Raw genomic sequence first — 13,214 nt, 5'->3', positions numbered from 1 at the left:
CTGAAGCATTTGGAAGAGTGAATAGGCTGAGGGCTCGTGTCCGAAATGCGCCAACTACTCACCCAACCTAGACTTGAAGCGCCCTCTTGGTGCATTACTGCTCTGCTCGGCGGTCGTACTACAACTCAGAATATGCATGATCAGTTGCACGGCTATTTCAAGAATGATCAACGCTCTCTTGTAGAGAAACATAATCTTTCAGAAACAACCAGAGACATCACCAGGAGGGGCGATAGCAGTTCGCTCGTTGGCGACGTCTTTCTTACTTGTAATTTATTCGGCAAATAATATCGCAACCCTCACTCTCGAAGTGATGATGCTTGAAGGAAGCAGCGCAAGCCAAACGTTTGCCTTTGTGAAAATATACGGCGTGGCTTCACGGATTTGCTTTTACCAGCTGCGTACCGAGCATTTAAACTTTGCCAGTGATCAGTTTGCAAGGTTGTTTAAAGCACTTGGCCCGAAAACGATGGACGTTTTACAAAAGAAAGATGCCCAAGGGTGTCATCTTCTGCACTACGCGGCTCAATATGGCCTAGACTCGATTTGCGAGGCTATAGTATCTTATTTGATCACTATAGGCGGAAGTTGTGCTCAGGATACACTAATACCCGTCGACCTTTGTGGGAAAACACCGCTCCACTGCGCAGTGGCATCAGGGAAGTTATCAGTGCTTGGAATTTTACTTAGAGCATTATCGGGGATTGGTATCCACGAACAGGCAATGTCTAAAGCTCGAGTTGCTCTCGGAAGTATCCTGGTTTTTGCAATAAGAGCACATGCCGAGGCAATGGCAAAGATTTTGCTGGAGCATAAACCGAATCTCCTCTACCAGTCTTGTCGTGGCGAGACGGCTCTCTACTGTGCTTCAGAGGCAGGAGACCTGTCTATGGCTGACCTTCTTGTACGACAATCATCCAAGGGCGAATATGGGATTGATGTCGCTGAGGAGACAAGAGGATGGACACCACTAATAGCAGCATGTTCTAATGGACATGTAGAAATTACCAGGCTTCTATTGCAGGCTGGTGCCAAACCAGACACCCCTGATATTCGAGGATGGACAGCTCTGGAGCACGCCATATTTGGAGGACATCACGACCTTGCTGAGACGTTTCTAGACAAGGAAACTCCCGCTCCTGCCAGTACTGTCTTGCTAAGCTATGTTGTCGCCAAACCATTCCCAAGCTTGCAAAAACCCAGTACCAGCAATCAACACAGACCTGAAAACACTTTCGTTCAACTTGTTGGGCATAGAGGAACGTTGATTGCTCATGGGTCCTTCTCGTAGTAATACTAAAGTAATACTAATAGAAGGGACTCTAGTATGCGGACAGAATGCATTAAGTCGGTCATTTCTCTAACTTGGAGAAAATACGATCACGGTATGTCGAACAAAAGTTCCGACTCAGAGGTTAGTGTACTGACATTATTGTCAGTCGTTCCTGTCCGCTGCAAAACTGGGAGCGTCATTTGTTGAGGCAGGACAATCTTTTCACTAACCAAGAGCAAAAACTAACGGACTGCAGTTCGGTAAAGAGACCCCTTAGCCAGAAGTCGCATAAACTCTAATAATTCGGTAGATCTACAGGTAACCCGGGATATGGAGGCTGTCGTATATCAAGATTTCTCCCTTAGTGAGTTCGGCACATATGTACCCATTCACGACCTCACCCTCGCGCAGTATCAACATGTTGGCAGTACCCATGAACCGCATAGCTCAGCTTTGTACAACTCGGTAGAGAGCTCCGAGTCTTTGACTTATCCTATGAAGAGGCCACGTGCCTGGTATTCCGGGGAAGAATCCTTGTCTAAATCGATAGAGCTGCGAAAGAGACTGGAATATACTGTGCACTTTCAGGCCCAGAGGCTCAAGCCGAACAGCCGCGGTGACGTTGTTCAAGATTCCCTAGCAACCCTGGAAGAGCTCCTGGTGAAGCTTCCTGCAGAGATTGGCTTTAATATAGAAATAAGTATGTGGACACAATCTCTACAGGAAATCCAGAGTAATTCTAATCAGTTGGCAAGAATACCCACGCTTACACGAAGCGGCCTCAGCTGGAGTCGCTCCAGTGGCCATTAAAATTAACGACTTCATCGACGCGGCTCTCAGCGCCGTTCGAAAATTTGGCGGAAAACGGCAAATCGTCCTTTCATCTTTTACTCCCGAAACGTGCATTCTTCTCTCTGTCAAGCAATCAGCGTACCCGGTCATGTTCATCACGAACGCAGGTAAAGTGCCCATGCAAGATCAGGAGCTGAGGGCTGCAAGCCTACAAACAGCCGTGCATTTCGCCCGTTTGCGGAATCTAAGTGGGCTTGTTTTTGCCTGCGAAACCTTCCTCCACTGCTCGAGACTTGTTCAGTTCGTGAAGAATACGGGCCTAATATGTGCTCCGTACGGGTTGTTGAACAGTGATCCTGCAAATGCAATAGTAAGTCCCTCTTCATGTGACACTTGGCCTAATAATCTGCTGACATTGGAGTGTTGGATAGGCACAGACGGCAGCCGGTATCGATATCTTGATGGCAGACAGAGTCAAACTCATCGCAGAAAGCTTCATTAATACTTTTCAGACCGGGCAAGAACGGCATTACATCCAAATGTATGGGAGGTAGATGAAATGAAAATTCTAAGATGTATCGTCTATCTAAATCTAGTTACAAAGTACAGTAATATTCAAATATATACGTTAATTCTCCTCAGTGCAGGACGAGTCGCGGAGTTCCATCTCAACCTGGGAGCCTTTCCAGGCGAACAAAGCGCAAAGCACGGGGATAAGCGCCGCCAAAATCATGCCACAGCCAAGAAAGCCAGCCGTGACGCCAAAGCCAATATGGAACGCCGGGCTGTTGTCCTTGGGCCAGATACGGCTTCCGTAGACACTGGAAAAGTTTCCAAATGCATTGACCAGCGCAAGAACAATCGCGCGCTTCTCCGGCGGCAAACTGACCGTGTTGCTGGTCCACGACAAAATGAGCGGCAGCGCCGACCATATGCCCGCCGCCACGAAGCACACCATGACGTAGCGAACGATCGAAGTTTGCACGGCGGCACACACTACACTGCAGGCAAAGCCTAGCCCAAGAGCGCCCGTAATGTGCCAGCGTCTATCGCCGGTGCGATCGGATGACCAGGCGAGAATGTTGAGGCAAACAGCCGCAACAACATAGATTGGCACCGTCATGTATTGCGCTTTGGTGCTGTCTTTGTACATAGTTTGGCTAATAGTAGGAATAAAATATGAGATGGCTAAGGGATTATTAGCGCTTCTTTCGCTTTTGTGTGTGTGTGTGTGAGGGAGAGAGAAATCGAAAACAGGGGCAAACTTACTACCAGCACCAACATCCAGCATATACAGGATGAGGAACATGTACGTTCTGGGATCCGTAACCGCGGCTACAAACGCCTGCCAATGACTCAAACGCTTGTCCGAATGGCCTCCCGTCGCAATGCCGTCGTGAATAATCCGAATGGCAGCCAGCTTGCGCTCCTCTGGCGTCAGCCGCTTCGACGTGCCGGGATAGTCAAGCAGGACGAAGAAGGCAACGAAGGCCACGCCAACAGTCGCGACTCCCTCTACAATAAACAGCCAGCGCCAGCCGGCAATGCCATGTGCGTCATGCATATGATCAGTAATGGCACCGGCCAAAATCCCGCCAAAGGCACCCGACAACACAGCAGCTGTGTAAAAGATGCCAAATCTCTTGCCTAGAAGGTGTTAGCGTGCTAGACCACTCTCTTTTCTTTCTTTTTTTTTTTTTTCAAACACCAGCTTCAAAAGACTCGGAGAGGACGCCACGTACCTAGCTCTGCCTTGGTGTACCAGCAACTGAGGTAGTACAGGACACCGGGGAAAAATCCAGACTCGATGCACCCCAGCACGAAACGGAAGCCCAGTAGAACGCCGTACGTTTTGGAGATGGACATTAATGCGCTCAGTGCGCCCCAGACGAGCATGATGGCTGGCAGGAACATGGAAGGTTTGCTCCGGCTGAGAATCATGTTTGAAGGGACCTCGCAGATGAGGTAGCCGAAGAAGAAAACGGATAGAACCCAGGCGTAGCGGTTGTCGTCGAGATCAAGATCTACCGCCATGCCGGCGATTTTGGCATTGCCCTGGGCTGGGGGTTAGTCGAGGCGGCAACATGTACATGCGTTGCCACGTCGTGGAGCCGGAGGGGGGACAAACTCACAATGTTGGTCCGGTCGACATAATTGAGAATGTACATGATCCAAAGAATGGGCATGAGGAACAAGTCAATCTTCCTCACGAGCTTCTTCTCCTCGGCCGAATGAGGCACGTAACGGCGCAGTGCCTCTGCCAGCTCAGGCTCGGTGCTGACCACGGGAGACATCTTCTCCCTCACGTCATCGTACGAGTGGGTTTTGTCGCCGCCCGCCATTTGCGCTTCGCACTCGGGCAAAATGTCTCTGGCGGCTATCCAAGCAGTCAACTGGTGCTACAGAGACGCGCATGGGGGCCGGGATTGCCAGTCCAAGGGGAACAGTCGACTTTAAGACGATGCTGGAACAAGGCATCGGGCCGTACCACGACCAGGCTCGTTGCCGGTTAGGATGGCACGATGAGTCGTCTGTCTTCTTCCCCCATGGGGCAGCTGCGAGTTGTCGAGAAACCGACGCCACGGCGCTGAGTTTGGCTTAGTCGTCGCACGTTGGCAGGTGTTCTGTTGTAATATGGAGAACAAGCCGTGTCTGATGTCGGAGGTTCCAGGTCAGCAAGCGGCACGGCTGGGACCGCAGAGAAGCCATTGGCCTCGTGTTGCTGATTTGACCCACTTCTTCCCACGCACCTGCTTACTCATTGGTCGGATGGGACGCCAGAATCGGGAACCGGGAATCCAGAATTGAGCATCTACAAAACCGTTATCAAATATGACAGAGTACGGTGCTTGGCTAACCGCTTCCCTGCACGGGTATTACGTTTGCACGCGGCATCTTCAAAACCGTCATGGCCGCCAAGATCCGACCTCTTCGCTCACAACCTTGTCAAGAGTCACGCGGACCCCGCGTTGGATCTCCAATGCATGGCCGTTGCTAATAGTACAATGCCATCTTGTTGTCTACCTTGTCAAGTACCTAAGGTATACCGGCTCAATCTCCATTCTCGCCATCAATATTGTGTACAATATTACAAAAGACGTACATGATGAGGGATATTCTGGCATCATCAATACGCCCGGAGAAAAACGCCCGGCAATTGCCAAGCATCATCCCGGCATTTGTGAGCTCAGAGCGTCCAAAAAGCTAAGCCCATACTGTTGGTCCTGGTCCGACCCAAACTGGTTCGGCACGTTTGCAGTGCCAAACATCCAGCTGTTCCAATCGGGCCACGCTCCACCATCAGCATATGACACCGGCACGGGTTGTCCATTCTGAACCTGCTGCTTTTCCATTGCGTTGTGTTCTTTGAACTTCTGGAGCATGCCGTTGAGCCCGCGACCGAGGTAGTGCGCGACATGGCGGACGCAAGGGCTGGTCTCCTCTAAAAGTATGATGATGCCTTCTATGGTGGAAGCAACGGTCTCGTGGCGAATGTTGAGGTTTGCGGACCGCCATTGCGTCTGAGCCTTCATGAGGAAAAGGCAAGCATACGCAATCGTCGTGAGTAGGTACAGAGGCACGCCCAGCACTGCACGCCTCATATCGGGGTCGTTGAGAATGAGCTCCAAAGCTCCAAATGCACTGCATATAGCCAGATTCACAAGCTCACGGCGCTCATTAGACATTCTGAATTGCTCACTGGGCCGCAGACCCCGAAGACATATTGCAAATAGCTGCACCCGGGCAAAATGGTAGTGCAGTATGACGCCCTTGGCTGGATAGTCGGCGATGTGGGGGTTTGGTGCTAGATGAAGAGAAAACAAGCAGGTTAGAAGCTGACATATGCTGCCTAGAACGTTGTCACTGTCATACCGAGTCGAGGCTTCCATTGATCTCTCCACCGTGCCAGGTCAACGTCAAACCGCCGCAGGATTTCAAACTCGTCGTTGGCAATCATTCTCGATCTGTCGGGCCCGAATACATGGTAGATTCGACTGAGAATGATAAACACGCCGACCTGGCTGTGCAGGCGAAGATCCGACATTGTGATTCCGGGCAAGCGCAAAAAGTCTTCGTGACAGGACAGCGTCGAGTTCTCGCTAATCACGGGCGGCCGGCCGTAGGCAATGCTGAAGTGGTGATCGCAAACGTACAAAAAGTACCACAGCCTAGCCTCCTCGACGTACTCTGGACGGTCTCCTATGGCCATGGCGCAGAATTGGTGCAGGTTGAGTTCGGTGGCGATTCTTACGGCAAGCCCCGACAACTTCCAGCTCAGGTCGGACAAGTAGAAGGCGCCAATGCACAGTCCTCGCACATCATCAAGCGAGTGATAGCGGTCAAACATGGCCTGGCTGACGAGTTCGAGGAAGATCGGGTAGCAGACATCAAAGGACGTCCCGTCATCCTGAGCATGCAAGGCGGTCACGGCGAGAATTGCTGCGGTGAGCAGAGACGATGACGCTCTGGCGCCTTCTAAGCTGTCGTGAACTAGAGCTATGCCACCCCATAGATATGCATTCAGTGTTTCCCGAAACCTGGCAAAGAGCCGCTCTGCTTCCTGGAGGTCGAACTTTCCCTGGGATATAAAGTCGGGCTTTTGCGATGGACTTGAGGGACGATGCATCCGGGCCCACGGGTCGCTGCGGACATTACGCAGCTTGGTGACCTCGTAGAGGCTGGCCATGGGCGCGTTCACCATGGCCTGGTCGTCGGCCTCTGGTGCCTCTGGCTCGACAGAGTTCTCCCTGGTCATGCCGGTCGGTCGAATGGGCACAGGCACCGGCGCGTCGACATGAGTCTGGGGTGGCGGCTGCTGCACAGGCATTGACGGCCCATGGCCATGGCCATGGCCACCGCCTCGAAAGCCATGTGCATTCAAATTATTGGCACTCGCACTCGCCTGCAAGCCCGGCAGTTGAGCTGGCGTCGGACGCGGCACATGCACATGCATGCTCAACGCCCTTTGCACCTCGGACAGGGCCGCCTGGAGGCTCTGCATCTGCGCCTCAATGTTCTTCTTCCACTCGTTTTCGCTGTCCAACAGCGTCTGCAGGCTCTTGTTGACGACGCATTTCAGGCCAAGCCTGGCGCAGCGCGCGCACTGCTCTTGCCCAGGCTCCAAATCGCATTTGATTTTGCGGTTCTGGCATGCTTGACCTGGTTTGCGGAGTTAGCGCAGGCACTAGTTGACGGAGGAGCATTGAAATGAAGCAACGTTTCGTTTCGCCTGCAGCCAACGTCAATCTCACTTGACGCGAGCCATGTTCTTATCAACGCCAGGGCCATGGCCATGGCCGTGACAGGGAGCCATAAATATTGGCACGTTACAATACAGCCAATGAAAAAAATACAAAAAATAAAAATCAACAATTCTTACATGCTCGAATCTTCCGTGAGACCTTCGGCTGATGTTCGGCCGACTCGCTGGGCGGACTGACTTGGGATGAATCGAACCTTGCCCGCTTCATGATGCGATCAACGTCGTGGAACGAAGTCCGCGTGCAAGACTGGGTCGGACGGAGCTGTCTCTTTTAGCAGAGAAAACCCTGGAACATCGATAAGAGGGGGCGGGACAAAGACCGACGCGAGGTGCGAAAACTCTTTGCATCGTGGCCGAGTCCCGTCTCTGGCCCCCCAGCACTCGGGTCCGCCCCCCGCGCATGCGGCCGTGCACGTGCTCCCCGCCAGTCGCGGTTAGCACCCGGTGCCAACCTGGTCCCGGGCGCCACGCGGCCACGGCCCGGCAGCGTTCTGGCCTGATGTCGTGCGGAATTTGGGGCAATTGGGACCCGGCGGGCTTCTGCCCGTCACTCGACGCACTACGCAGACGAGCCAGAATCTGCGGGGATGGGGGGCGATGGCATGGCGAGACAAGAGCAGACTCGAGTTGAATCTCGGTCGGAGCCCCGGGCCAAAAAGTCTCACAAATGGGGGTCCCAAGCATTCGAGGGTGTTGATAATGGGGATGTGTGGTGTTTTAATACAAGTTTCCCCATCATCGATTAGATAGGGGTTATTTTAATTGTTACAATGCATACAATACACTACAGGCCGCACAACTTCATCGTGTCGCGAAACGGCAAACAAGTGCAAGTGGGCGAGACGAGGACGCAAGCCGGCCAGATGATGCCATTGACAGCCAGCAAGCCTGATGACGGCCCGGAGCCTGTCTCCCCTACCAACATTGGCTTTCTTGGTGCTCGTGGCTGGAGTTTGCCGCTGCTCATGGGTGCCGTGTCCAAGCCCGAGTTACGGGTTCATGTCTACGATGATGCCTCTGACCTGGTGCCGAGGCTGGCAGAGCTGGGCGCCATCACAAAAGACAGCCTCGTCAAGGTGGCAAGGCACTGCCAAACCATTGTGTGCGCAACATCCGATATCAAGGAGCTAGAGAGCCATCTGTTTTGCTCTCAGAGCGGCATATTACCAGGTATGGGCCACTTACATGATGATGATGTGGTTGGTGCGGTGCAGCCAACTGCTTTACTACACGCATGCGACAACCACGATGAATCCGAATGATTAACCGCTTTGCCAACAGCACTTCCAAAACATTCCATTGTCCTGCTTTCCCCCAGCAGTCCGCCGTCGTACTATCCGTACCTGCTCCGAAGAATAGCAGACGAGGGCAGGCCTGACGTCTCGCTTTTAGATGCCGCCTGTCTCGCCAAGTCATCACATGGTAATCACCACGGGCGCAACGTCCTTGTTCTGTCAGGACCCGCCGGGGCTCTTGCAGAAGCAAATGAAACGCTTCGCGGTATTCCGGTCCAGATATGGCCGATCCCCGGAGGGCTTGGCCAGGCCTCCAAAGTGGAAATGGTTAACCAACTCTTGACCGGCTTGCATGCGGCTGCAGCGGCCGAGGCCATGGGATTGGCGGCCAAGGCTGGACAAAATACGCAGGTTACCTTTGATATCATAAGCAACGCAGCTGGAACTTCATCGGCGTTTGAGACGCGTGTTCCGCACATGCTGTCGGGAGATTGGAAGTCTCAAGCTAGCACTTGGCAGCGAACCCTCGACAGCCTTGTATGATATTATCGCTGAGTCCCTCCCTTGTCCTACAGCAAAGGTCCACTTCTGACAGTCCTGAGCATATTAGAAATCTGCCATTTCAACGGCGCGAAAACTTCATTTTCCCTTGCCCCTGACTGCCACCGTAGAGCAGTTATTCATATCCGGTGTATCACAAGGCCTTGGCAATGATGGCGACGGCGCACTGGTTCGTGCCTACTTGCCCGAATGTCCCGACCTCGTCAAGGACAAGGCCGGCCAACGCAGCGTGAATACGTCGTCGCATGCTCCGTGCTGCAGAGCTGGTGACGTTTCCAAGATAGGCTTCGTTGGCCTGGGGGCCATGGGCCAAGGCATGGCCGCGTCGTTGATCCGGGCCGGCTTTGTCGTCCAGGGCTACGATGTTCACTCTCCTGCAGTAGAGGCATTCGCCAGCCTGGGCCCAGGTGCCATGTCAGCAGGTTCCCCGGGAGAAGCAATTAGTGGATCGGACGCGGTCCTGCTGATGGTGCAAAATGCGAGCCAGATTGACGACGTGCTCTTCGGAAGCTGCCGAGGTGCGGCTGCTTTGTCCAGCGGTTCGGTGGTCATTGTCAGCTCAACGGTTCCACCAGAACATGTCCGGAATGTCAATTTGAGACTGAAGGAGATGGGCAAAGGCGTTCTGTTGGTGGATGCCCCGGTCAGTGGAGGTGTAGCTCGGGCTGCCAACGGCACCTTGACGGTGAGCTTTTCCCCCTCCACACTTTGTTCCCCATGAAACACCCATGCCATTTTTGCTGACGGACCATGATTAGATTATCTGCTCTGGGGAGAATGAGGGCGTTTCCAAAGCTCGAGGGGTTCTCCTGGCCATGGCGGGGGGAGAGAAGAATTTATGCCAGGTCGAGGGCGGCATTGGTATGGCCTCATCGGTGAAGCTCATCAACCAGCTGCTCGCAGGAGTCCACATTGCTGCGGCTGCTGAAGCCATGGCGTTTGCTGCTCGTCTTGATCTTGACACCCAAATAGTATTTGACATTTTCAAGGCGTCCTCGGCGTGGAGTTGGATGTTTGAAAATAGAGTTCCCCAGATGTTGAACGGTGATTGGACCCCGCATTCCGCTTTAGCCATTTTCGTCAAAGATCTCGGGATAGTTCTTGATGAAGCCGCGCGGTTGAACTACTATGCGCCCATCTCCTCTGCCGCACACACCTTGTATCTGGCCGGCGCAGGCCACGGCTGGACAAATGAATCCGACTCGGGCGTAGTAAGGCTGTGGGAAATGCTAGGGCCATCAGTCAAGAGCAAGGCCAACGAGAAATTGGACAAGCCGAACAGCCAGGGTGTTGAAGACCAAGCCAAGAGGACGTCCATCATGAACCCCGGTTCTGACAACCGCAAAGGGCCACAGCGCCTCCCTGCTGCTCCTACTCTTGCATCACTGCCACCTGAATACCCCCACGACGTCCTCAGTTCCATCCAGGGGTTGGTGGGCAGCGATCAAGTTCCTACGCTGGTAATATTGGACGATGACCCCACAGGCACGCAGACTTGTCACGATATTGACGTCCTGACGGTGTGGGATTCGGAGACGCTGGATTCCGAGTTCCGTCTTGACCCCCGCGGTTTCTTCATCTTGACCAACTCGCGAGCACTCCCATCCGCAGCAGCTCGCGAGTTGATCCAAGAAATCTGCGCAAACGTCGCACAAGCAGCGAAAAGAGCCGGCAAGGCCTTCGAAATCGTCCTTCGAGGGGACTCCACCTTGCGAGGCCATCTTCCCGAGGAGCCCGAGGCAGCAGAGGCCGCCCTTGGTGCGTTTGACGGCTGGATAATTTCTCCATTTTTCGCCCAGGGCGGCAGATACACTATTGATGACGTGCACTACGTGAAAGAAGGGGATACCCTGGTGCCCGCCAGCCAGACGCAGTTTGCTGCCGATGCTACTTTTGGATATCAAAACTCCAATTTGCGGCAATACATTCTCGAAAAGTGCGGCCCGCGCTTCAACAATGATTCCTTCCTCAGCGTCACCTTGCAAGACATCCGAGAGGGGGGGCCCAAAGCCGTGACGGAGAAGCTGCTCTCTGTGGGCCCGGACTCCAACAGAGTCATCATTGTGAATGCCGTCGCCGAGTCAGATATGCATGTATTCGTCGCCGGCCTCTTGGAGGCGGAGAAAGGGGGCAGGCGATATCTCTACCGAACAGGGGCGGCCTTTGTCTCGTCGAGACTTGGCATCAAGGGCATCCCGCCACTCACCATGAAAGACCTGGGGGTGTTTTCGGGTGCTGGCGAAAGACGTCCCGGCGGACTGGTCATTGCCGGATCATATGTCCCAAAGACGACAGTGCAGTTGGAGGCCCTGAGACAACGGCTCAAAGCTAAGCTGCAAGTGGTGGAACTCAAGGTGCCAGACTTGATTGCCTCGGAGGATGCTGCCGAGAGCATCGTCAGGGCAGCAGCACAGGCTGTCTCCATGAAGCTTTACGCCGGACACGACGTTCTCGTCATGACATCAAGAGCGCTCATAAAAGGCCATGATGGCCTTAGTTCTTTGAACATTGGGTCTAAAGTTGCCAATGCTCTCGTGCAATTGCTGGGGCTGGTTGACGTCCATCCGAGGTACATTATCGCCAAGGGTGGCATTACTTCATCTGACACTGCCACAAAAGGCCTCAAAATGAAGCGCGCCAGGGTTTTGGGCCAAGCAGCTCCTGGCGTGCCGCTATGGCGATGCGATGAGGAAACAAGCCGGCATCGGGGCGTCCCGTTTGTCGTTTTCCCTGGAAATGTCGGCAATGAGGACGCCTTGGCAGATCTCGTGGAAGCATGGGCAATGCCAGAGGAGGCATCATAACTTGGAGGTTTTGCTTTTTTCGAATATGATATCACCTAATACATTGCCGTAAATACGAGACTTATAGCGCGTGATTTGCCAGTAATACTTGTTCGTGTGTTCACAACCCATCATTCGCAAGAAAAATACGTGTGTGCTGGTAGATTCCTGCCCCTGAGCTTGCCATGTGATACGAACCGAGTTATCCACCAGCGCAAAAGCGTTGCAAGCAGACTTGCCCCATATGCCGGCACGACTGCAGCGCGTTGAGCGTAAGCTCTTGTGGTTGTGTCTCTTAGAAGCTCGCATGCGAATACATACTCATGACTTCCAAACCACACACCAAGTGAGAACACAGCGTCGTATCCGTGCTGAGGAATTCGTATCCAAAGAATCCAGCAAACCAGGCGCACAGCCTTACCCCATTGCTTAACCTCGGATTAATAATTGCGGCTTTATTGGTCCCGACCGGAGTTGGCTCTATTATATCCGCCTAGTTGATAGGACTTCCTTTGAGCGTATCCAATCACAGTCCGGTGCCACGGATAATCGCAGGTCGTAAGAGAAGAAGAATCCCACAAACAAGAGACCGTCGCGTTTCGAGTATCAAGACGACATACCGGATGCGTGCTTTAATTCTATCTTTGTGTCATCACTCCTCGTCGGGTTTTGATGTAGCGCGGTGCTGTCCCACGTGGATAGACAGTCGCACAAGTAGGCCGGTCAGTGGCCAGCAGGTGTCGGCCTCGTGACAAGACATGGCATGCATTTGTTTAGACAGAGCCGTGAGGACCATTATTCTGGTGTTTGCGAGGCTGGCCGCGAAAAGATAGGGTGTTCTTTTAAGACAGGCCTCCGCGGCAAGCTAGGTCATGTATCTTTGCAAAAATTTACCGCTTGGCAGCCTGGGCCTAGTATGGTGAAGTACTGCACAAACCAGTCATGTTCTTTAGAAGTAGCGTGCACGATGGAGTCCGGGCCTAGTGTCCTACCACTGCATGGGTAATTGAGGGTTGGTGTAGATACCCGAGATAGGTCTCGTGGTGCATGTCGAGGTTGGAATGTTGTCTAATTCCTGGGGGCGAAAAGATCCTTCATCCATAAGATGCGTAGTAACGTCCTTACTAATGCACATACATACATCAATGAGTATATTTCGGCACCTATACCACGTAGAGCAGGGAAACCTATGGGCCCCATTACAGACGGTAGCATCCCACTTTGAATCGACGAAGCTAGTGGGATTAAGACAAGTGTTTCGTGGTGATTTCTGATATAGTCCGAACCGAACCGACACCGGCTCCGAA

At 53.1% G+C, this 13,214-nt stretch overlaps 4 protein-coding genes across 4 annotated transcripts; 2 read left to right on the top strand and 2 right to left on the bottom strand.

Moving 5' to 3' along the window:
* Positions 1-724: 724 nt before the first annotated feature.
* Positions 725-1,291, top strand: MAA_05423 (Ankyrin repeat-containing domain protein; the record flags this gene model as incomplete). The annotated part of the gene is made up of 1 exon (XM_007823421.2): positions 725-1,291. One exon carries the CDS (start codon positions 725-727, stop codon positions 1,289-1,291), a length of 567 nt encoding a protein of 188 aa, XP_007821612.2.
* A 1,402-nt stretch (positions 1,292-2,693) lies between these two features.
* MAA_05424 (phthalate transporter) lies at positions 2,694-4,407 on the bottom strand (the record flags this gene model as incomplete). The annotated part of the gene is made up of 4 exons (XM_007823422.2): positions 2,694-3,253; positions 3,335-3,712; positions 3,808-4,120; positions 4,198-4,407. The coding sequence occupies 4 exons, from the start codon at positions 4,405-4,407 to the stop codon at positions 2,694-2,696; spliced, it is 1,461 nt and encodes a 486-aa protein (XP_007821613.2).
* An 825-nt stretch (positions 4,408-5,232) lies between these two features.
* On the bottom strand, positions 5,233-7,536 carry MAA_05425 (Zn(2)-C6 fungal-type DNA-binding domain protein; the record flags this gene model as incomplete). The annotated part of the gene is made up of 3 exons (XM_007823423.1): positions 5,233-5,870; positions 5,939-7,225; positions 7,446-7,536. The coding sequence occupies 3 exons, from the start codon at positions 7,534-7,536 to the stop codon at positions 5,233-5,235; spliced, it is 2,016 nt and encodes a 671-aa protein (XP_007821614.1).
* Positions 7,537-8,098: 562 nt separating this feature from the next.
* Positions 8,099-11,928, top strand: MAA_05426 (3-hydroxyisobutyrate dehydrogenase; the record flags this gene model as incomplete). The annotated part of the gene is made up of 4 exons (XM_007823424.1): positions 8,099-8,498; positions 8,610-9,100; positions 9,174-9,809; positions 9,883-11,928. The coding sequence occupies 4 exons, from the start codon at positions 8,099-8,101 to the stop codon at positions 11,926-11,928; spliced, it is 3,573 nt and encodes a 1,190-aa protein (XP_007821615.1).
* Positions 11,929-13,214: the final 1,286 nt, after the last annotated feature.

Source organism: Metarhizium robertsii, assembly GCF_000187425.2.
Source record: "Metarhizium robertsii ARSEF 23 chromosome Unknown MAA_Scf_2, whole genome shotgun sequence".
Classification (NCBI taxonomy): domain Eukaryota; kingdom Fungi; phylum Ascomycota; class Sordariomycetes; order Hypocreales; family Clavicipitaceae; genus Metarhizium; species Metarhizium robertsii.
This window is presented reverse-complemented; position numbering and strand designations above follow the sequence as displayed.